The sequence below is a fragment of the Chiloscyllium plagiosum genome, unplaced genomic scaffold, assembly GCF_037043375.1.
Source record: "Chiloscyllium plagiosum isolate Xiang-an unplaced genomic scaffold, Cpla_swu_hap1 HiC_scaffold_24, whole genome shotgun sequence".
Classification (NCBI taxonomy): Eukaryota; Metazoa; Chordata; class Chondrichthyes; order Orectolobiformes; family Hemiscylliidae; genus Chiloscyllium; species Chiloscyllium plagiosum.
In genome coordinates this window covers 925,462-948,428 of record NW_028270162.1, presented here as the reverse complement: position 1 = coordinate 948,428, position 22,967 = coordinate 925,462, and the positions used below count along the sequence as shown (strand labels likewise).

The window sequence follows — 22,967 nt, the reverse complement described above, 5'->3', positions numbered from 1 at the left end:
ACCACTGGCCACAGATTCAGTGTATTCAGTCCTCAGTAGCAGCTTCTTATTTTTGGGAGGATTGTCATCCAACTCCAAGGAACTCCTCTGTGTGGGTTCAATTTCATAAAACAGCCCCAGTATCACTACAGCAAAAGTATTATTTGCTCTCCAAGGCCTTTGGAATGGTAACAAAGGAACATTCATTTTAGTGATTGATAAATGCCAATAGCCAGTCACTAAGTGAATTCTCGGACCGGAGTAGATGCACATTTGCATGAAGTTGCTGATGCAGGCCAAGCAATGGGTTCAGGTTTCTGCTCCTAATCGCTACAGGCAGCCTTTATCTGAGCCAATCATATATTGAGACTATGTTGATTTACTGTGACACTAACAGCACAAAGTTCTCTTCAAACCAGAATCTACACCAGTTCTGTCTGATTTCTTATGAACAACACAAACTTTTCCTATAGTCAAATAGCATCTTACAGGCAGAATCATTTAACCAACTCTTTCAAAGAAGGTTTGGAACTATTTTGCTATTTTTTAAAATATCATATCATGAGATATAGATATCCCTGGCTAGATTATGCCGTATCCCATTCCCATTGTCCAGAGGTTAAAAGTGTGAATGTAGTAGGGTTTTGTAATGTTTGACTTTAACTTTTACAATATTGATTGGAACCTCCGAGCAGATGGTTTGGAAGGAGCTGTTTTTGTAAGGTGTGTTCAGGAGGGTTTCCTAACTCAGTACGTTGACAGGCCGACGAGGGCATTTGGTGCTCGGCAATGAGCTGGGGCAGGTGTCAGATCTTGCGGTGGAAGAGCTTTTTGGTGATAGTGACCACAACCGCTTCACATTCTACATAGCTATGGAGAAGGAGAGAAGCAGACAGAATGGGAGGATATTTAATTGGGGAAAAGGAAACTATGACGTGAGTTGGGAAGCATGGACTGTGAGCAATTGTTCCATGAAAAGGGCACTATAGACATGTGGAGACTGTTTAAGGAACAGTTGTTGCGAGTGATGCATAAATGTGTTCTTCTGAGACAGGCAATAAGGGGTAAGATAAAGGAACCTTGGATGACGAGAGAAGAGGTACTTCTCATCAAAAGAAAGAAGGCAGCTTATGTAAGGTGGAGGAAGCAAGGGTCTTGCTCAGTTTTAGAGGATTACAGGCAGGTGAGGAAGGAGCTCAAAAATGGTCTGAGGAGAGCCAGGAGGGGGCATGAAAAAGGCTTGGCAGGAAGGATTATGGAGAATCCAAAGGCATTTTACATGTATGTGAGGAATAAGATAATGATCAAAGAAAGAGTAGGGCTGATCAGGGATAGCATAGGGAACTTGTGTATAGAGTCTGAGGAGGTAGGGGAAGTCCGAAATGAGTTTTTTGCTTCTGTCTTTACTAAAGAAAAGGACCTTGTAGTGAATGAAACCATTGAGGAGCAGGTAAGCATGCTGGAACGGATAGAGATTGAGGAAGCTGATGTGCTGAACATTTTGACAAACATTAAGATTGACAAGTCGCCAGGGCCAGACCAGATTTGTCCTCGGCTGCTTTGGGAAGCGAGAAATGTGATTGCTTCGCCGCTTGCGAAGATCTTTGCATCCTCGCTCTCCACCGGAGTCGTGCCGGAGGACTGGAGGGAGGCAAATGTAATTCCTCTCTTCAAGAAAGGAAATAGGGAAATCCCCAGCAATTACAGACCAGTCAGTCGCACGTCTGTCGTCTGCAAGGTGTTAGAAAGGATTCTGAGGGATAGGATTTATGACTATCTGGATGAGCATGGTTTGATCAAATGCAGTCAGCACGGCTTTGTGAGGGGCAGGTCATGCCTCACAAATCTTATTGAGTTCTTTGAGGGTGTTACTAGACACGTTGATGAGGGTTGAGTGGTGGATGTGGTGTATATGGACTTCAGCAAGGCATTTGATAAGGTTGCCCATGGTAGGCTCGTTCAGAAGGTCAGGAGGAATGGGATACGGGGAAATTTAGCTGTCTGGATACAGAATTGGCTGGTCGACAGAAGACGGCGAGTGGTAGTGGAAGGAAAGTATTCTGCCTGGAAGTCTGTGGTGAGTGGTGTTCCACAGGGCTCTGTTCTTGGGCCTCTACTCTTTGCAATTTTTATTAATGACTTGGATGAGGAGATTGAAAGATGGGTTAGCAAATTTGCAGACGACACAAAGGTTGGAGGTATCGTTGATAGTTTAGAGGGCTGTTGTAGGCTGCAGCGTGACATTGACAGGATGCAGAGATGGGCTGAGAGGTGGCAGATGGAGTTCAACCTGGACAAATGCGAAGTGATGCATTTTGGAAGGTCAAACTTGAAAGTTGAGTACAGGATTAAAGACAGGATTCTTGGCAGTGTGGAGGAACAGAGGGATCTTGGTGTGCAGGTACATAGATCCCTTGAAATTGCCACCCAAGTGGACAGGGTTGCTACCCAAGTGGACAGCATATGATGTTTTGGCTTTCATTAACAGCGGGATTGAGTTTAAGAGCCATGAGATCTTGTTGCAGCTCTATAAAATTTTGGTTAGAACGCACTTGGAATACTGTGTCCAGTTCTGTCCAGTTCCAGTTCCATAGGAAAGATGTAGATGCTTTGGAGAGGGTTCAGAGGAGGTTTACCAGGATGGTGCTTGGAATGAAGGGCTCATCTTATGAAGAGAGGTTGACTGAGCTCGGACTTTTTTCATTGGAAAAAAGGAAGAGAGGGGACCTAATTGAGGTGTACAAGATAATGAGAGGCATAGATAGAGTTGATAGCCAGAGACTTTTTCCCAGGGCAGAAATTGTTAACACGAGGCGTCATAGTTTTCAGTTGCTTGGTGGAAAGTATAGAGGGGATATCAGAGGCAGGTTCTTTACGCAGATAGTTGTGGGAGCATGGAATGCGTTGCCAGCAGCAGTTGTGGAAGCGAGGTCATTGGGGATATTTAAGAGTCTGCTGGACATGCATATGGTCACAGAAATTTGAGGGTTCGTACATTAGGTTTACCTTACATGAGGATCAATGGTTGGCACAACATCATGGGCTGAAGGGCCTGTTCTGTGCTGTACTGTTCCATGTTCTATGTTAAGAGTCAACACATTGTTGGAAACAGTAGCAAAGACACTTTGCAGTTTGAGATCAATTGCTTGTGTCTCATGTGAGGAAGTGTAAAGAACCTGAAGAAAAGAGAATAAAGAATTGAAAACCCTGGCAAACAACCTCAGCACACCCTGTGAACTGGAGCCTGCGAATTGTTGCCCTGTTTGTTTTACCTCTTTATCCATAACTCCGATGTTTTACTTTCAGTCTGTGTCTATGTGTGTGCCTAGAAATATGTTAGAAGAGAGTTAGATAGCAATATGTCAACAGTTCATAGTTGTTTACTGTTGTTAATAAAAGGACAAAACGTAATGCACAGTATGTGAATGAATATAACATTTGAAATAAAACAGAGTACAAATTGAGCTAAAAAAAAACATGTGGCTATTCCTTAGACATGGCTGCAGGATGACCTAGATTGGGACCTAGATATTGAAAAAGGAGAAAATGAGGACTGAAGATGCTAGAAAGTCAGGGTCGCAAAGTGTGGCACTGGAAAAGCACAGCAGGTAAGGAAGCATCCAAGGAGGGGGAGAATCAATGTTTCAGGCACACACCCTTTATCAGGGGTTTAAGCCCAAAACGCTGACTCTCCGGCTCAGCGAATGCTGCCTGACCTGCTGTACTTTTCCACCGCCACACTTTTTAACCCTGGATATTGAAGGGTGTGTGATATTTAGGGAAGATAAGAAGCTAGGAAAGGGAGGAAGCGACTCTGTTAATTAAAGATGATATTAGCACAATAGAGAGGGATGGCCTTAATTCAAAAAATTTGGATATAGAAGCAGTTTGGGCAGAGCTAAGGAATGACAAAGGCAAGAGGTCACTCATGAGATTTGCATGCAGGCCTCCAACAGTAACTACATGGGAGGACAGAGTATCAAGGAAGAAACAATGGGGGCTTGTCAAAAAGATCCAGCAATTATATCACAGGATATTTTCATTTATGTGTAGTTGAAAAAAAAATCAGATGAGAAAAAGGTAGTCTAGAAGAGAAATTCATTGAGTGTTTCCAGAACTATTTCTTAGACCAGCATATTATGGTACCAACCAGAGAGCAGACTATACTAGACTTGGTTTTGGCCAGTGAGATTAGATTAATTACAGATCTCACAGTGCAAGTACCCTTGGGAAGCACTGACCATAACATGATTGAGTTTTACATACAGGTCAAGGGAGCGAACTCTGGGTCCAAGACTATTCTGAATTTAAACAGGGGCAATGATGAGGACATGAAACCTCGACAAAATAAATTCAAAATTTAAGTTAAGGGATAGAGATACATGGCAAACATGTAAGGGGATGTTCCAGAAAACACAGAATAGATTTCAACAAATGCCAAGAACTTGTGCCTAACTTAAAGAAAAACTCAAACTCAAAAAAAAGGTATATAATTTTGAAAAGATAGGTCCCAGGTCAGAAGATTGGACAGAATATAAAAAAAAATTACTGACGGATTAATAAGGAAGAAAAAAATTAGATATGGGAGAAAGATGGCCAAAAATATAAAAACAGATAGGAAATGTTTCTCCAGATACTTAAAAAAGAAAAGTTAACAAAGTGTCAGTCCTATAGAAAATGAGTCTGGGAAATAGAGATGATTGATGAATTGAACTGAAAATTTGCAGTGGTCTTCACTAAAGAGGTTACAAGCAAGTAGCAACCCGGAATAATTATAAATCAGGAATTAAAAAGGAGGGAGGAACTTGAGAAAATTACAGCTACAAGAGAAGTAGTAGTGAGTAAATTACAGTTACCAAGGAGTAAGTTGTTGGAATTGCTGTGTCCTGATTGTTGGGTTTCATCCTAGCATCTTAAAAGAAGTAGCCAGTGAAACAATAGATGCATTGAATTTAATTTTCCAGAGCTCATTAGATTTAGGGAAGGTTCCTTTAAAGTGGAAAATGGCAAATGTAACTCCTGTAATTTCTTTATTCAAAAAGAGAGGGAGGCAAAAAGCAGGAAACTACAGGCCAGTTATCTAAACATCTGTCATAGGGAAAATGTTAGAAACTTTTATTAAGGATATTAGAAAAGGACACTTGGATACATTCTAGTAATCAGGTAGAGTCATTTGGTTTTGTTAAAGGGATATTACGTTTGATAATTTACTGGAATTCTTTGAGGAAGTAACTCGTGCTGTGGATAAAGGGGAACCAGTTGATGTATTGCATTCAGATTTCCACAAGGTATTTGATAAGGTGGTACATCAATGATTACTGAGGAAAACAAAAGCTCATGGTGTAGGGTGTGACGTATTGATGCGGAAAGAAGATTGGTTGGCTAACAGGAAACAGAGATTAGGAATAAGGAGGTCTTTTTCTGGTTGGCTGGATGTCACAAGTCAGGTGCCAGAGGGGCCGGTGCTGGGGCTTAAACTGTTTACAATTTACAGAAATGATTTGGATGAACAAAGAACATTACAGCACCAGAACAGGCCCTTTGGCCCTCCAAGCCTGCTCTGATCCAGATCCTCTATCTAAACCTGTCGCCTATTTTCTAAGAATCTATATCCCTTTGCTCCCTGCCCATTCATGTATCAGTCTAGATACATCTTAAATAATATTATCGTTCCCACCCCACCACCTCCACTGGCCATGCATTCCAGGCACTCACCACACTCTACGTGATGAAATTTCCATGCATATCTCCCCTAAACTTTTCACCTCTCACTTTGAACTTGTGACCCCTAGTAATGGAGTCCTCCATTCTGGGAAAAAGCTTCTTGCTATCAACCTTGTCTACACCTCTCATGATTTTGTATATGTCAATCAGGTCCCCCCTCAACTTCCGTCTTTCCAATGAAAATAATCCTAATCTACTCAACCTCTTCTCATAGCTAACACCTCCACTCATCCTAGTGAAGCTTCTCTCCATCCTCTCCAAAGCATCCACATCCTTTTGATAATATGGCGACCAGAACTGTATGCAGTATTCCAAATGTAGCCAAACCAAAGTCTTATACAACTGTAACATGACCTGCCAACATTTGTACTCAGTACCCCTTATACCCTCTTGACCACTCTACTGATCTGCATTGCCAATTTCAGGGAACAATGGACCTGAACACCCAGACCTCTCTGTACATCAATTTTCTCCAGGACTTTTCCATTTTTTGTACAATTGGCTCTTGAATTGGATCTTCCAAAATGCATCACCTCACATTTGTTCAGATTGAACTCCATCTGCCATTTCTCTGCCCAACTCTCCAATCTATCTGTATTCTGCTGTATTCCATGGCAGTGCCCTTCACTATCTACTACTCTACCAATCTTCGTGCCATCTGCAAACTTGCTAATGAAGCAACCTACACCTTCCTCCAAATCATTTAGGTATATCACAAACAACAGCAGTCCCAGCACAGATCCCTGTGGGACACCACTGGTCTCCATTTTGAGAAACTTCCTTCCACTACTACTGTCTTCTGCTGCCCAGCCAGTTCTCTATCCATCTAGTACACCTTGGACAACATGTGATTTCACTTTCTCCATCAGCCTACCATGGGGAATCTTATCAAATGCCTGACTAAAATCCACGTATATGACATCTACATCCCTTCTCTCATCAATCAACTTTGTCACCTCTTCAAAGAATTCTATTCGGTTTGTAAGACATGAACTTCCCTGCACAAAACCATGCTGCCTATCACTGATAAGCCCATTTTCTTCCAAATGCATATATATCTGATATCTTCTCCAGTAGCTTCCCTATCATTGACATCAAGCTCACAGGTCTGTACTTACCTGGATTATCCCTCCTACCCTTATTAAACAAGGGATCAACATTAGCAACTCTTCAGTCCTCTGGGACCTCCCCATGTTCAAGGATGCTGCAAAGATATCTGTTAAGGCCCCAGCTATTTCCTCTCTCGCTTCCCTCAGTAACCTGGGATAGATCTCATCCAAACCTGGTGACTTGTCCACCTTAATGTCTTTTAGAATACCCACCACTATCCCCTTCTTTATGCCGACTTGTCCTAGAGTAATCAAACATCTATCTCTAACCTCAACATCCGCCATGCCCCTCTCCTCGGTGAATACTGATGCAAAGTCCTTATTAAGATTTTCACCCATTTTCTCTGACTCCACGCATAACTTTCCTCCTTTGCCCTCGAGTGGGTCAACCCTTTCTCTAGTTACTCTCTTGCTCGTTATATACAAATAAAAGGCTTTGGGGTTTTCCTTAACCCTGCTCACTATAGATATTTCATGGGCCCTTTTAGTTTCATAATTCCTCGTTTCAGATTGGTCTTACATTTCTGATATTCCTCCAAAACTTCGTCTGTCTTCAATTGCCTAGACCTTATGTATGCTTCCTTTTTTCTCGTAGCTAGTCTCACAATTTCACCTGTCATCCATGGTTCCCTAATCTTGCCATTTCTGTCCCTCATTTTCACAGAGGCATGTCTGTCCTGAACTCTAACCAACCTCTCTTTAAAAGCCTCGAATGTGGATTTACTTTCAAACAGCTGCTCCCAATCCCCAGCTCCTGCTGAATTTTGCTATAGTTGGCCTTCCCCCAAATTAGCAATCTTCCTTTAGGACCACTCTCATCTTTGTCCATGGGTATTCTAAAACTTACGGAATTATAATCACCATTCCCCAAGTAATCCCCTAGTGAAACTTCATCCACCTGACCGGGCTCATTCCCCAACACCCGTCCAGTATGGCCCCTTCCTGAGTTGGACTATTTATATACTGCTCCAGAAAACCCTCACAAATTCTGTTCCATCTAGACGTCTAACACTAAGTGAATCCAAGTCAATATTGGGAAAATTAAAATCTCCCATCACCACCATCCTGTTGCTCCTACGTCTTTCCATAATCTGTTTACATATTTGTACCTCTATCTCACGCTCGCTGTTGGGAGGCCTGTAGCACAATCCCAACATTCTTACCTTCCTATTTCAGAGCTGTGCCAATATTGCCTCACTGCTCGAGCCCTCCATAGTGCCCTCCTTCAGCACAGCTGTGATATCCTCTCTGACCAGTAATGCAACTCCTCCACTCCTTTTACTTCCCTCTCTGTCCTGCCTGAAGCATCGATATCCTGGGATATTTAGTTGCCAATCATGTCCTTCCCTCATCCAAGTCTCAGTAATATCAATAACATCATACTCCCAGGTACTAATCCAAGTCCTAAGTTCATCTGCCTTACCTAATACACTTGTTGCATTAAAATAAATGCACATCAGACCACCAGCGCCGCTGTATTCATCATCTGCTCCCTGCCTACTCTTCCCCTTGGTCATGCTGACTTCATTATCTAGTTCATTACAGGCTTTAGTTACTACCTCTGTACTGTCCACTAACCTCCTCATTTGGTTCCGATCCCCCGCTACATTAGTTTAAACCCTCCTCAACAGCATTAGTAAAAAACCCAAGGACATTGGTTTCAATCTAGCCCAGGTGTAGACCGGCCAATTTGTAATAGCCCACCTCCCCCAGAACTGGTCCAATGTCCCAAAAATCTGAACCCTCCCTCCTGCACCATCTCTCAAGCCATGCATTCTATCATTCCTACTCTGACTAGCACATGACACTAATAGCAATTCCTGATAAAGGGCTTTTGCCTGAAACATCGATTCTCCTGCTCCTCAGATGCTGCCTGACCTGCTGTGCTTTTCCAGCAACGGATTCTCGACTCTAATCTCCAGCATCTGCAGTCCTCATTTTCGCCTAGCAATCCTGAGATTACTACTTCTGAGGTCTGAAAGGATCGAAGGAAGGGGACCTTAATTTGCTGATGACACAAAGATAGGCAGGAAAGTGAGCTGCAAAGAGGACACAAGGAACCTACAAAGGGATATGGATCGGCAAAGATCTGGCAAATAAAATACCATGTGGAAAAACGTGAAATTGTCCATTTTGGCAGAAAAAAAAAAGTATATTATCTAAAATGTGAGAGGTTGCAAAACTCTTGAGATGTGGAGGGATTTGGATGTTGTCATTCACACAGCATCATAGAAGGTTAGTCTAAAGGTTGCAGCAAATAATCATTTATTGTGAGGGCAATCCTCTCATTCCAGATAGCAGTCTAATAAACCTTCTCGGAACTGCTTCCTTCCCATCAACATCCTTCTGTAATTATGGTGAATAGTACTGGTATGTTCCAGACACAGTCTCACCAATGACCTGCATAACTGAAGTATAAACACCTGAATTTTACCGTTAACTTTCCTGAATTCCCTAGCTCAGAAAAGATTCCATCAGACTGTAAAGTACCAACTATAACCACTCTCTTCGAGAGAAAGAAGGAGGGAGACAGAATACAGTAAAATACAGATGAGATAGTTAACATCTATTGAGGGAAATGGGTTAGAATTAATCATTAGAGATTATAGATGCACAATTTGAAAAATCCAGTTGTAATTGGGATGAGTCAGCATGGTTTTGAGAAATGGAAATCATGTTTAACTAGATGATTAGAGCTCTTTCAAAAAGTATCACGTGTTGTGGTTAAATGGTGGCCGTAGGGTATTGCTTTTGGCTTTAGGGACGAAGTGGGCTTCCTTTCTCTCAGAGAGTTGAGAGACTTTGCTTCAGAAGGTCATTGATTACTTTATAAGGTGTTGGTGGCTAGATTCTCATTAGGCAAGGGTAACAAAGGTTACCATGAGGAGGTGTAAACATGGAATTCAAAACACAAGGCAGCTATCATCTTAAATAATGGCAAAGCAAGCTCGAGGACTGTTATAGTCCACTCCTCCAATCTCCTATGTTCCTATGTCAGTGAGGGATTTACTAAAACCCATTGTCCATTCTGATGTTTAAAGCTGCCTGATATTTAGCACATTAAAAACAAAACATAAGGACATAGGAACAGGGGGAGGTCATTCAGCTCCTTGAGTCTGTTCCATTATTTGACGAAATCAGAGCTGATCTTGACCCTAACTCCATCTAAACCCCTTTGTCCCATTAACTGTACCAACTCTGTGCAGGAACCAAAAGGTTTCCAAGCAGTCCATTGGTTTGTGGGTTTATGACAGGCAAAATGCCCATTTTAATTGTTCACGTTGACTGTAATGTGAGTTCCCTGCCAGGCTAGCAGCAGCAATCAACACTGTGCACGGAGGTGTTGTGTACTGCAGGAACAAACAGTTTCTGTTGAACAACACTCATTACAAAATACTTCGCTCTCAGCATATTTTAGACTTGGATCGGAGGGCTGTTGGTGAGCTGCATGAATTGCCCAGCAGATACTCTGAGAAGATGGGACAGGATCCACTTGAAGGGCTTTACAATCTGTGTTAATGGTGAATATATCAAACAATATGGAGTGCCTACAGGATTTATTGCTATTCACATGTACAGGTTCTGAACCAGTTTGCAATTCCGTACAGTCCTTTAATGATAGTTGTATTATTTTACAAATGGGGATAAGTGTACAATTAATTTAATGCCTAGTATGCAGCATTAACTGTTGTAGATAGATATTTTCCTAATCAATCTGCTCAGAGATGTTATGACAGACCTTTAGAATAGTTGGGACTTTAACTCAGCCCTCTGGCTGAGAGCTAGGGACAGCACCACTGCACCACAAGAGCCTGTACTGAGACTTCTACCACTGAACCACCAATGCAGCGACTTGAGTCCGAGTCAGTGTGTGGAAAGTACTCCTGAAAGATTATCTGCACTTGGTGTTACATGACAAGAGATCGCAATAGCTCAGAGATTAATTATTCTATTTGGAAGGTCATAAGCAGGTCAGTGAGGGATGAAGCTTTAAAATTTTAATTCTGGTTTCAAATCTTAATACCACGGAGATGCCAAACAACTCATTCACTGAATTGTTAACTATATTTTACTGTCAAACTCTATTTTAAAAACAAATTGGATCTCATATCAATTTCTCATTTGAGAAAATTACAATCCTAGTCACCATTAAACTAACTTGTTTACCACTGGTATCAGTTCATAAACACAACATGAATCCAGGGTTGAGTATGTCTTAACTCAGTTTTTAACTGAGCACAACACCTTCATCATGACTGTCACAAATGGTACTAGCTTTTACAGATCTGTTCTGCTAATGCTGAAGGGTCAACTGTTTAAGATTCAGTCAAAGAGGCCCTTCAGCCCATCGAGCCTGAGCCTGTCTGTTACCACTGGCCCCCACTTTCCAGCTCTTGGCCTATAGCCTTGAACATTATACAAGGCCAGCATTGCTTTGGGGTTATAATACAGCCAAGGATTACATTTTAGACCTTAAAGGGGAACCAGGAGTATTTGATGTCAGATTTTTATATCTGAAGATATCCCAACAGGACATCCCAGCAAACAGTGGGTGCAACTTCAGGTAAGTAGACGGTTTTCAGAGGTTACATGTTCCCATTCCAGCTCGACTCTGTTGGTGGTGTTCTTGAATCGTCCACTATCAACATATTACTGATCAGGAACTGAACTGGGCTAACCATAGAAACAGTGGCTACAAGATCAGCACAGAGACCAGAAATCCTGAATTCACCTCTAGACTCTTCAGAGACCAGGCATCATCTCCAAGGCTCAGTACTGTGATGGAATGCTCTCTACTTTCCTGGATGGGGGCAGCTCCAACAACACTCAGGAACAGAACAACACAACCCCCACTTGATTGGCACCATATCCACAAACATCCATTCCCTCCTCCACCGATGCTCAGTAGCGGCAGTGTGTACAAGATGCACTGCAGAAATTCACCAAGGATCCTTCGCACTTTTCAAATCCATGACCACTACCATCTAGAAAGACAAGGACAGTAGATACATGAGAACCCCATCCCTGCACTTCCCCTCAAAGCCACTCCACATCCTGACTTGGAAATATATCACTGTTCCTTCAGTGTCACTGGAAGAATCCTGGAATTCCCTCACTTTGGCACATTGTGGATCTACCTGCAGCAGTTCAAGAAGGCAGCTCACCCCCACTTTCAAGGGGCAACTCAGGCTATGAATACTAGCCCAGACAGTGATGCCAACATCCCATGAATGAATGAGAAACAATTTCATGGTATGTAGACATTGCTAGAAAAGCCAGCCTTTGCTGCTGATCTCTAACTGCCTTCATGACAAAAATATGCTTTCTTGAAAAATCCCTGGAATACAATATAACAATTGTTACATATGATCATACTCAAAGATTATCTTAAAAGGTAATGGATGTAGAGCAGTTCTCACACATTCCTTGTTAAAACACAAAGTGGCTTCCAAAAAAGTGGCTCTTTGAAGCAAAGGTTCAAATTGCACTTTTACACTTTACCCTATTGTCGTGAGAGTGGGCTATCAATACTCAACTTTCAGCGTTTGACTTTAATACCCAAGAACTTTAATGGACTGCAAATGGGTTACACTAGTGATTTAAAATGGCTGCTGTGATCAGCTGAGCACCCTACTTGGAGTATATGAAACCAACTGCACTGGAATAATCGAGATATTAAAGTTAAGAGAAACGAACATTCAGTGAAGTGTCAAGAAATGTGCATCTCTGATTTTACTCAAACTTGTATAACTCCACATATTGGAGATGAAAGATTATCTACAAATTGTTTGTTTTGAAAAAGACAGTGGGATTAGAATTCAGTAGCAGAAAATGCTGGAGAAACTTAGCAGGCCTGGCAACATCTGTGGAAAGAGAAACAGCTAACTTCAAATCTGGTGGCTCTTCAACAGAACTGAAAGCAGTTCCATTGTCATAGTGGATTTGAAACGTTAACTCCATTTCTCTCTCCACAAATACTGCCAGAACTGCTGAGTTTCTCCAACATTCTGCATTTGTTTCAGATCTCCAGCATCTGCAGTATTTTACTTCCATATTCAGCAGCTTACTTAGAGCAATAAGACTGAGGGAGACAGCCACAGATGGATAACAACAAGAATACTGGAAGCTCTTGTGTCAGGTACACACAAGAAGGTAAAGGAAGATGCACTTTACTGTTAAGAGTGTCTCAATTATGAGAATGGAAAGATCGGAGTCTAACTGTGGGGCTCTCAGACACTTGTCATTGAAAAACAAGTTGATGGAACAACTACAACTCCCAAGAACACTTGATTGAGTTTTTTGAAGAAGTAACAAAGAAGATTGATGAGGGCAGAGCAGTAGATGTGATCTGTATGGATTTCAGTAAGGCGTTCGACAAGGTTCCCCATGGGAGACTGATTAGCAGGGTTAGATCACATGGAATACAGGGAGAACTAACCATTTGGATACAGAACTGGCTCAAAGGGAGAAGACACAGGGTGGTGGTGGAGGGTTGTTTAGGGTGTAGGTTTGCTCGCTGAGCTGTAGGTTTGATATCCAGATGTTTCATTACCTGGCTAGGTAACATCATCAGTGGCGATCTCCAAGTGAAGCAAAGCTGTTGTCTCATGCTTTCTATTTATATCTTTCTCCTGGATGGGGTTCCTATGGTTTGTGATGATGTCATTTCCTGTTCGTTTTCTGAGGGGTTGATAGATGGTACCTAGATCTATGTGTTTGTTTATGGCGTTGTGGTTGGAGTGCCACGCCTCTAGGAATTCTCAGGATTGTTTTTCAGACTGGAGGCCTGTGACCAGTGGAGTGCCACAAGGATCGGTGCTGGGCCCTCTACTTTTTGTCATTTACATAAATGATTTGGATGCGAGCATAAGAGGTACAGTTAGTAAGTTTGCAGATGACAACAAAATTGGAGGTGTAGAGGACAGCGAAGAGGGTTACCTCAGATTACAACAGGATCTGGACCAGATGGGCCAATGGGCTGAGAAGTGGCAGATGGAGTTTAATTCAGATAAATGCGAGGTGCTGCATTTTGGGAAAGCAAATCTTAGCAGGACATATACACTTAATGGTAAGGTCTTAGGGAGTGTTGCTGAACAAAGAGACCTTGGAGTGTAGGTTCATAGCTCCTTGAAAGTGGAGTCGCAGGTAGATAGGATAGTGAAGAAGGCGTTTGGTATGCTTTCCCTTATTGGTCAGAGTATTGAGTACAGGATTAGGAGATCATGTTGCGGTTATACAGGACACTGTTGGAATTTTGTGTGCAATTCTGGTCTCCTTCCTATCGGAAAGATGTTGTGAAACTTGAAAGGGTTCAGAAAAGATTTACAAGGATGTTGCCAGGGTTGGAGAATCTGAGCTACAGGGAGAGGCTGAACAGGCTGGGGCTGTTTTCCCTGGAGCGTTGGAGGCTGAAGGGTGACCTTATAGAGGTTTACAAAATTATGAGGGGCATGAATAGGATTATTGGCAAAATCTTTTCCCTGGGGTTGGGGAGTCCAGAACTAGAGGGCACAGGTTTAGGGTGAGTGGGGAAATATATAAAAGAGACCTAAGGGGCAACTTTTGCACACAGAGGGTGGTACATGTATGGAATGAGCTGCCAGAGGATGTGGTGGAGCATGGTACAATTGCAACATTTAAGAGGCATTTGGATGGGTATATGAATAGGAAGGGTTTGGAGGGATATGGGCCGGGTACTAGCAGGTGGGACTAGATTGAGTTGGGATATCTGGTTGGCATGGACAGGTTGGACCTAAGGATCTGTTTCCATGCTGTATGACTCTATAACACCAGGTCAGGGACAGCTGTGACCTTACAGAGTAAACAAGACAGCAACCCCATAGTAAAGTGCACCTTCCTTTACCTTCATGTATGTACCTGATACCACTACCCCCACTTTCATTGTAAGTTTGTTATCTGTGTGGTGTTTATGTTTGTTGTTACAGTTAATTATTTTTTTCAGGGCTGTAGGTAATTAAGCTCGTCCTTACCTCGTTGCAACAGATACAAAAGTACACACCTTCCTTTCTCTAAAAATGTCTCCAACTGCAGCTGTGGAAACCAAAAAACCCTCACAAAATTCAATGGGGAATCTCCTTACTGACATAGGACAGAATTTCAATGTGAAAACAGATCATTGAGCTCCACCAGTCTGTGTGGGTGCTCGATCTCCTCAGAAATAGTATCCTAACCCTACATGCCATGAAATCTTATACTATCATTCCCTTTTCACATGAACCTAGAAATTGGCAGTGGTCAGTTCAGTTTTCCGGGCATTTGTCATATTGTGTCAAATGTTTCCTGACATCTCCTCTGAACGGCTTACCTCTAACTTGAAGATTCTACTACCATTTTCCCAACTCCATCATCAACATAAATAACTCCACTTTACCTGCCTCACTGAAACCTTTTATTATCTTAAACATTTTCTAATTAGTGTAATCTATCTTTTCAGCCTTGGACCATTCAGTTACAGCTACTCTAAAGCCAGTTTAACCTTTCTGAGCTTCAGATCCCAGAACTGAACACAGTCTGGCTTCTAACCAGTTTCATATAATTTCCACTTCTATATATCCAGCCCCTTTTTATAAGTCAACATTTCATTTAGTCTTTAATTTTTATTTAGCGTTCACTAACATTCAGTGGAGCCTTTACTTAGATCTATAAATCTCTGCTCCTTCACTATTTCAGCTTCTTAAAATTCTGGCTTCAAAGAGAGTAACCTCATATTTCCCACTGAATTTTAACTATCACAGTTAAACTTCAGTAATGTTCTTTTGCAACTTTCTGCTCCCATTGACACAACATATTGCACCTCCTAATTTTTAAAAATTCATTCACATTTATTACCCATCCCTAATGGCACAGCAGGCAGATAAGAGTCACCCACATTGCTGTGGGTCTGGAGTCACATGTAGGTCAGACCAGGTAAGGATGGCAGTTTCCTTCCCTGAAGGACATTAGTGAATCAGACGGGTTTTTCTGACAATCGACAATGGATTCATGGGCATCATTAGACTCATAATTCCAGATTTTTTTTTAAACTGATTTTTTTTGTGAAGGGCAGGTCGTGCCTCACAAACCTTATTGAATTCTTTGAGAAGGTGACTAAGGAGGTAGACGAGGATAAAGCGGTAGATGTGGTGTATATGGATTTTAGTAAGGCGTTTGATAAGGTTCCCCATGGTAGGCTACTGCAAAAAATACGGAGGTATGGCATTGAGGGTGAGTTGGAGGTTTGGATTAGGAATTGGCTGGCTGGAAGAAGACAGAGGGTAGTAGTTGATGGTAAAGGTTCATCTTGGAGTGCAGTTACTAGCGGTGTTCTGCAAGGATCTGTTTTGGGACCATTGCTGTTTGTCATTTTTATAAATGACCAGGAGGATGGGCTAGAAGGCTGGGTGAGCAAGTTTGCGGATGATACGAAAGTCGATGAAGTTGTTGACAGTGAGGAAGGATGTGTCAGGTTACAGCGGGATATAGATAAGCTGCAGAGCTGGGCAGAAGGGTGGCAAATGGAGTTCAATGTAGCTAAGTGTGAGGTGATTCACTTTGGTAAGAGTAACAAAAAGATGGGGTACTGGGCTAATGGTCGGATACTTGGTAGTGTGGATGAGCAGAGGGATCTTGGTGTCCATGTACACAGATCTCTGAAAGTTGCCACCCAGGTAAATAGTGCGGTGAAGAAGGCATATGGCGTACTGGTTTTTATTGGTAGAGGAATTGAGTTCCGGAGCCCTGAGGTCATGTTGTATAAGACTCTGGTGCGGCCGCATCTGTAGTATTGTGTGCAGTTTTGGTCGCCATACTATAGGAAGGATGTGGAGGCACTGAAACGGGTGCAGAGGAGGTTTACCAGGATGTTGCCTGGTATGGTAGGAAGATGGTATGAGAAAAGGCTGAGACACTTGGGGCTGTTTTCATTAGAGAAAAGAAGGTTTAGGGGTAACTTGATAGAGGTGTACAGGATGATTAGGGGTTTAGATAGGGTTGACCATGAGAACCTTTTTCCACATATGGAGTCAGCTATTACGAGGGGGCATAGCTTTAAATTAAGGGGGGGTAGGTATAGGACAGATGTTAGGGGTAGATTCTTTACTCAGCGAGTCGTGAGTTCATGGAATGCCCTGCCAGTAGCAATGGTGGACTCTCCCTCTTTATGGGCATTTAAATGGACATTGGATAGGCATATGGAGGATAGTGGGCTAGTGTAGGTTAGGTGGGCTTGGATCGGCACAACATTGAGGGCCAAAGGGCCTGTACTGCGCTGTATTTTTCTATGTTCTATGTTCTATGAATTCAATTTCAACATCTGGATTTGAACCAAGGTCTCCACAATATTACCTGGATCTCTGGTCCAGTGATAATACTCCTAGGCTGTCATCTCCTTGGTAGCATCAGTGACTAATGGATACACTTGGATATGGATCCCCTCAGCCTTTTCTGAAAACCATGATACCCTGAGTTTCCAGTGCAGGCCTCTAGAGAAGACAACTGATCGCATCAGCCAATTGGATTATGGACTATTAAGGGAAAAAGTGAGGACTGCAGATGCTGGAGATCAGAGCTGAAAAATGTGTTGCTGGAAAAGCGCAGGTCAGGCAACATCCAAGGAGCAGGAAAATCGACGTTTCGGGCATAAGCCTGAAGAAGGGCTTATACCTGAAACGTCGATTCGCCTGCTCCTTGGATGCTGCCTGACCTGCTGCGCTTTTCCAGCAACACATTTTTCAGCTTATGGACCATTAACCCGACTCTCCTGCCCAATTTCCTAACTAAATTACTTCCAATTTCACTTACCTGCATTGCCGTCCTTTATGCAAAACGAACTTTATATAACTACATCAATAAGCACCCCCCTAATGATCACATCAATTAGCAAACAATATTAACAAAGTGTAAGGATATAACTGTTGGGTTAGTGACCTATCTATTTGGTTAGCCCTCTGCTTATGTCCAAACTGAATGACAACTGAGGCGTGTGAGGGCTAAATGGTATCATGAAGTTTGTTTAACCCCCCCCCCCCCCATAGCTTATTTGGAACATTCCAGCAAGGCCAAGTCTAATCAGAGCTTCTCTCCTGGATCAGGATGTAGGTCATTGTACTTTCCGGAACACAACACACCCAGTTCCCAGAAAACCATGAAATACTAGCCAGCTACAAAACCTTTCCTTATCAAAAGTGATTACAGAACAATGCAGACATCTTTTTACATTCCAATTGATACATTCATGAACTTCCTTCAGGAGAATTACAACCCACTCCATTCCTCTCTCACCACAGAGAAGTTAGCCAATGAATGACAGGAGAAAGAGTTCATCAGCCTGTGATTTTACAACTCAGACCTGACTGACTGCAGTTGCTTTGGGAATAGAGACTGTGATTTTACAACTCAGACCTGACTGACTGCAGTTGCTTTGGGAATAGAGACTGTTTCATCTCCTCAATGAAACGTATCCCTGTGAATACCATCAATAAATTAAAACACCCAACTCTCCACATTTTCTTAGATTCACCTCTTTCCTCCATGTCATATACCCATCAATATTCTAGTCCCAGTCTACATCATCCTGAAGCCATGTCTCTGTAATGACAATCAGATCACACTTACTCATTTCTAGTCATGGTAGCACTTCACCTGCTTTGCTTTGAAAGCTATGTGCATTCAGATACTGGAGCCGTCAATTTTGACTTTTTCCAACTTTTGTGACCTCTAGACCAACCTGCTAATTGACTCTTAGATTCATACTGTCTATCCATCCCTGTGCCCCCTGGGGTGTTTAGCACTGGGTCAGGTTTTTCTGACTTGGTATTTGATACAGGCAGCGTATAATGCTCGGGAACTCGCTTCTTGCGCCAGGAGCACCTCGACAGAGTTTCACTTTCGTCTTCAGCAAAGGCATTGAGGCAGCTACTTCCATCATGTCCATCTCTGATTCGGGGGACTTGACAATGTTTGATGGAGAGAGCGCGAATCCACAGGTTCTGGCAACATTTGACAGTTCCGAGAGACTGGGTATTTATCCAGCTGTGAAAAATGGTTTACCATTTGTTTAAAATCCCCACAAAGGCAAACTTCAAAGTCAGTATGACCAGTGCAGCCTATTCTACAAATTAGACTGGACTGACAATTTTCTCACTCTCCAGCTTTCTGCCTCTACATTTTCCCATTAAGGCGAATGGCACTGGGCACACTTTGCAGAATCATGGAATTGCTTCCTGCTCAATATGCTTTGGCTTTCTCTGATAGTTCCTAAACCTTCCTGGAAAATTTCTAGGTATTTAATTAGGACTTCATTCAGCCCCTTTATAATTGAAAAAGCTGAGCCAATCCAGATGAATCTTTCACAACCAATTTCATGCCATTAAGCTTGGGCCTGAACCTTATACTACAATCATTAATAACTGAACCAGCTGCTTTTCCTAACAGACCAGAACCTTAATCTGTAAAGGTTCCCAGCCATAGGTTTTCAGTCTAGCTGAGTTAAGGGCTGGAGTCCAGAGCAAATCTTAATAAAGGCTAGGTCTGTGACTACTGATATAGCTACGCCAGTATCAACCTCCATTAGAACCAGGTGACCATTTAACCAGACGTTTATCTTCATTGGTTCTGATTTTGATGCTGCGAAGCAACTTATCTGTTTCCAATCAGACGTAAGTGGACTTTCCGGGGTATGAGCTCTCCTAGATGCCAGCCTTTGAGCTGTTTTACTCAAATCAGGTCTAGGAGGACTCCTTTGCTGTCTCAAGTCCAAGAACCGGCAACAATTACACTGGCTTGCCGGCCAGAATGCTGTAGAAAATTTTAACCATTTGGCTGAGGCTTGGTTTGTTTTGGGGTTTTGCTGTGGACTGACCTAAAGTTCCTCTGATCAGGATATGTCCTGACTAAGGCTGTGCAATTACCTGAACTCAAGTGATGTTCCCCAAGCTCAGTGAGACTGGCGACAGTATCCACTTCCATCAGAATACCCTGGAACTCGTATGCTCCACTTGCTGCATTTTACAAAATACATTTGTAGCACCCATTTGAAGTCCAGCTGACTTCAGCTAGTAGGCATTTTTGTGCAGTGACATAATTAATCCAACATATCAGATGGTCTCTAAGCACCTCATTACGGGTTAAACCAAATTCAAAGGCTTCTGCCAGTCATCTCAATCTAGTCAAAATCCTGATGCAAATTAACCTGATTGTCAAATTGCTGAGTAAAACCGACAGCATCTCAGAACCAGAGAAGACTTGGGGTTGTAATACTCCCCAAATAAATCCGTCAATTCTTGAAAGATGTTAGTATCTGGTACCTCAGAGAAAATTATGCTCTTAGTGATAGAAAAAGCAGCAGCTTCACAGATTATCAAGGAGAACTGCATGTTGTGTTTCATCTGTCACAATGGTGTTTGTCCAGAAAAAAATAACATTCTTTACATACGCTGGACCCAGTCCTCAACAGCAGGATTGAGTCAAGGTTCCCAAACAAAGGCATTGTGTAAGAAATGCTTACCTTGCAGCAAGTGAGTTTCTTCAGGATTATACTTTACTCTCGCTTCCACTGAAATAACTCAAGAGGCTGGTGTCCCAACATCAAGTTACCCTTTATTTACTAATGAACAGTCCTTGACTATAGATACAGGTAGTATCTCTGACACAACCTTTTTATATTAGCCAGGGCTCCCTGAATGGACCAGATTAACATCCCCAATCAGGAAACTTGTATTCCACTTTCCACAGTACTGATGTGAGTGCCTCATGAACCAGAACCAACCTCTCACACACTAGTCTTTAGGCCATGCATTCAGCTCTCTAATCTGATTTGCTCAATGCTAGTTTTGCACAGATTATACTAATTAATTTAGTACCTTGTTCCTCATACTTGTCTTGCCAATGGAGTAGATACCTACTCAATTACTCAATCTTCCCACTCCAGCACAAAGCAGATTTCCTAAATCCTGGCATTGGCGAGGAGCCATGCTCTTTACTGCACAGAACAGTGTCAGTCCTCCTCATCATATTGTCCCCAGCTCCCACTTGAATTAATTCCTGTTATGGTGATGAAGTCATTCACCCTGCAGCCCTTAATCTCATCCAGACTTGTTGATAAATGTTAAACTTACTGGACAGTTATAGAGGCATCCCAAAAAATGAACACTTCCACATGGAGAAACTGAAGCTTTATATATAAATTCTAAAATAATGTGGAATAGTGAACAAAATGACAATGTACTGAAATTGTGAAAAGCACTAAGTCACCTGATATTAGGACTATACTCTCTATGTGACACATCATTGTCAATCCAGACACTGACACCAGGTTAGGGGGAGGTGGGCTGTGGGGATAACAGATGTGTAGGTTTGGAGGCAGGGTGGAAGTTTTGGGCATGTACGAGGGTGGGGATGTCTGAGAGCTCAGCACAGGAGTAGCACAAGGAGTGGTGGTGAGTTACAGTCCTTACCAGCCTGGTTGCAAGGTGATGATGTCATAGTCAATTCAAAGGCCAAATCTAGAAACAGAGAAAATGAAACATTTTAGGAAAATATAACTGATGTTAGCATGACAAGATGGAATTAGATCATGCTTTATCTTCAGGATACAGTAGATCTGTTTGGTTCTTAAGTATCAAGGGTTACAGGGAGAAAGCAGGAGTATAGGGTTGAGAAACTTGTTGGCCATGATTGAATGGTGGAGCAGACTTACTGGGCTGAATGGCCTAATTTCTGCTCCTGTGTCTTATGATCCTATCACTCCCAGAACATACAAAGCCAGTAGTGGATTAAATCCCACTTGTTCACACCTTCTGGCGAAGATTATGGAGGTTGTATTAGTTTCACTTGATTGGAGTGCGCGCGGTGCAGTGTGTGTATGTGTGCGTGGTGTGCGGGGGCAGAGTTGTCATGACGTACCTGAGCAGTGCTGCTGCAGTTTACGGATTTCGGTGTGTAGCCCCCTCAGTGTACTGGCATGTTCTTGCTGTAAGAACAGCAGGTTCTTCTGGGCACTGTGCAACTGCATCTCCAGATTTGATGTCGCCATGGTGCAGTTAAGTGACCTAAAGGGGAAAGAGCACCACCGTCAGTGGCACAGGCAGTGCTTAGTACAAAGCACACAATCAGATCAAAACTCACCACAATATCATCGCTGCCCCATCCAGACGCATCTCACTGCATTAAAAACTGCAAATGTAATCAATTATCCATACACAGCTACACAATATCATGCTTAAAGTTGCAAGGTTACCAGCTCTCCAAATTAAAACTGGGTAAGCAGGCCTAATGGGCTGAATGGCCTACAGTTGTTCCTATTTTTTATGGTTATATGAAAGGTTCAAACTGAGCACACAGGTGTGAAGTTTTCTGAAGTGTACTCTGTCCAAGAATACGTGAGAATACAAGCACTGTGAATTAGGGCAGACCATCTCCAAGAGGACAGTGATATAGTGTTTGTTCCTATAATGAGTCAGATCTTGAGTTTAACTTGCATCAGGCAAGGTTGAGAATTTGAATTGTGTTTAAAAACTCTAATGATATAAAACTGGTATCAGTAAAAGTGAACATGGAGCTGTGCATTGTTGTAAAATCCAACAAATTTACATAAAGGTCCATTCTGGGTAATGAAGATGCACACCAGCAGGTTAACTTTTAATTGACTTCTGATGTTATCTCTGAAATGTAGGAAAATCTAACAAGTTCCAAAAATGACCAAAATAAAACAAGCTGGAAATAAACTAGATAATCCTCAACTGATTACATTCCTCCAAAACATCAGATCTCAGGTTCTCTCCTGAGGGAAGTTAGAACTTTGGAAATAATATTGTTTTACAGCAGGTGGCTTCACTCTCTGGACATAATAAAATAACAGGTCAATCTTCACTCCCTGTACCTGCCTCCAGCCCTCACCCTTTACCCCCAGATCCCAACAGTTTGAAGTTTGAACTGTCAAGCTAGATTTAGTTAAAGACTCGCTTTCATCTGATACGCAACAGCAAATTCTGCAGGGAGAAAGTGAGGACTGCAGACGCTGGACATCAGAGTCGAAGAGTGTGGTGCTAGTAAAGCACAGCATGTCAGGCAGTATCCAAGGAGCAGGAGAATCGATGTTTCGAGCATAAGATCTTCATCAGGAAAATTCTGCAGCGTTAGTCCGTGTCTCCCACCTTC

At 42.3% G+C, this 22,967-nt stretch overlaps 1 protein-coding gene across 5 annotated transcripts in view; it reads right to left on the bottom strand.

The window, feature by feature from the left end:
- ccdc92 (coiled-coil domain containing 92) overlaps positions 1-22,967 on the bottom strand; it is a 63,507-nt gene that overhangs the window by 2,371 nt on the left and 38,169 nt on the right. For all 5 annotated transcript variants that reach the window (XM_088000292.1, XM_088000295.1, XM_088000294.1 and 2 more), the window contains 2 exons: positions 21,714-21,859; positions 21,266-21,313 (listed from right to left, as the gene is read on the bottom strand). In XM_088000292.1, coding sequence (XP_087856418.1) covers positions 21,266-21,313; positions 21,714-21,843 — 178 coding nt within the window. In that variant the 5' untranslated portion in view covers positions 21,844-21,859. The remainder of the gene's footprint in view (positions 1-21,265; positions 21,314-21,713; positions 21,860-22,967) is intronic.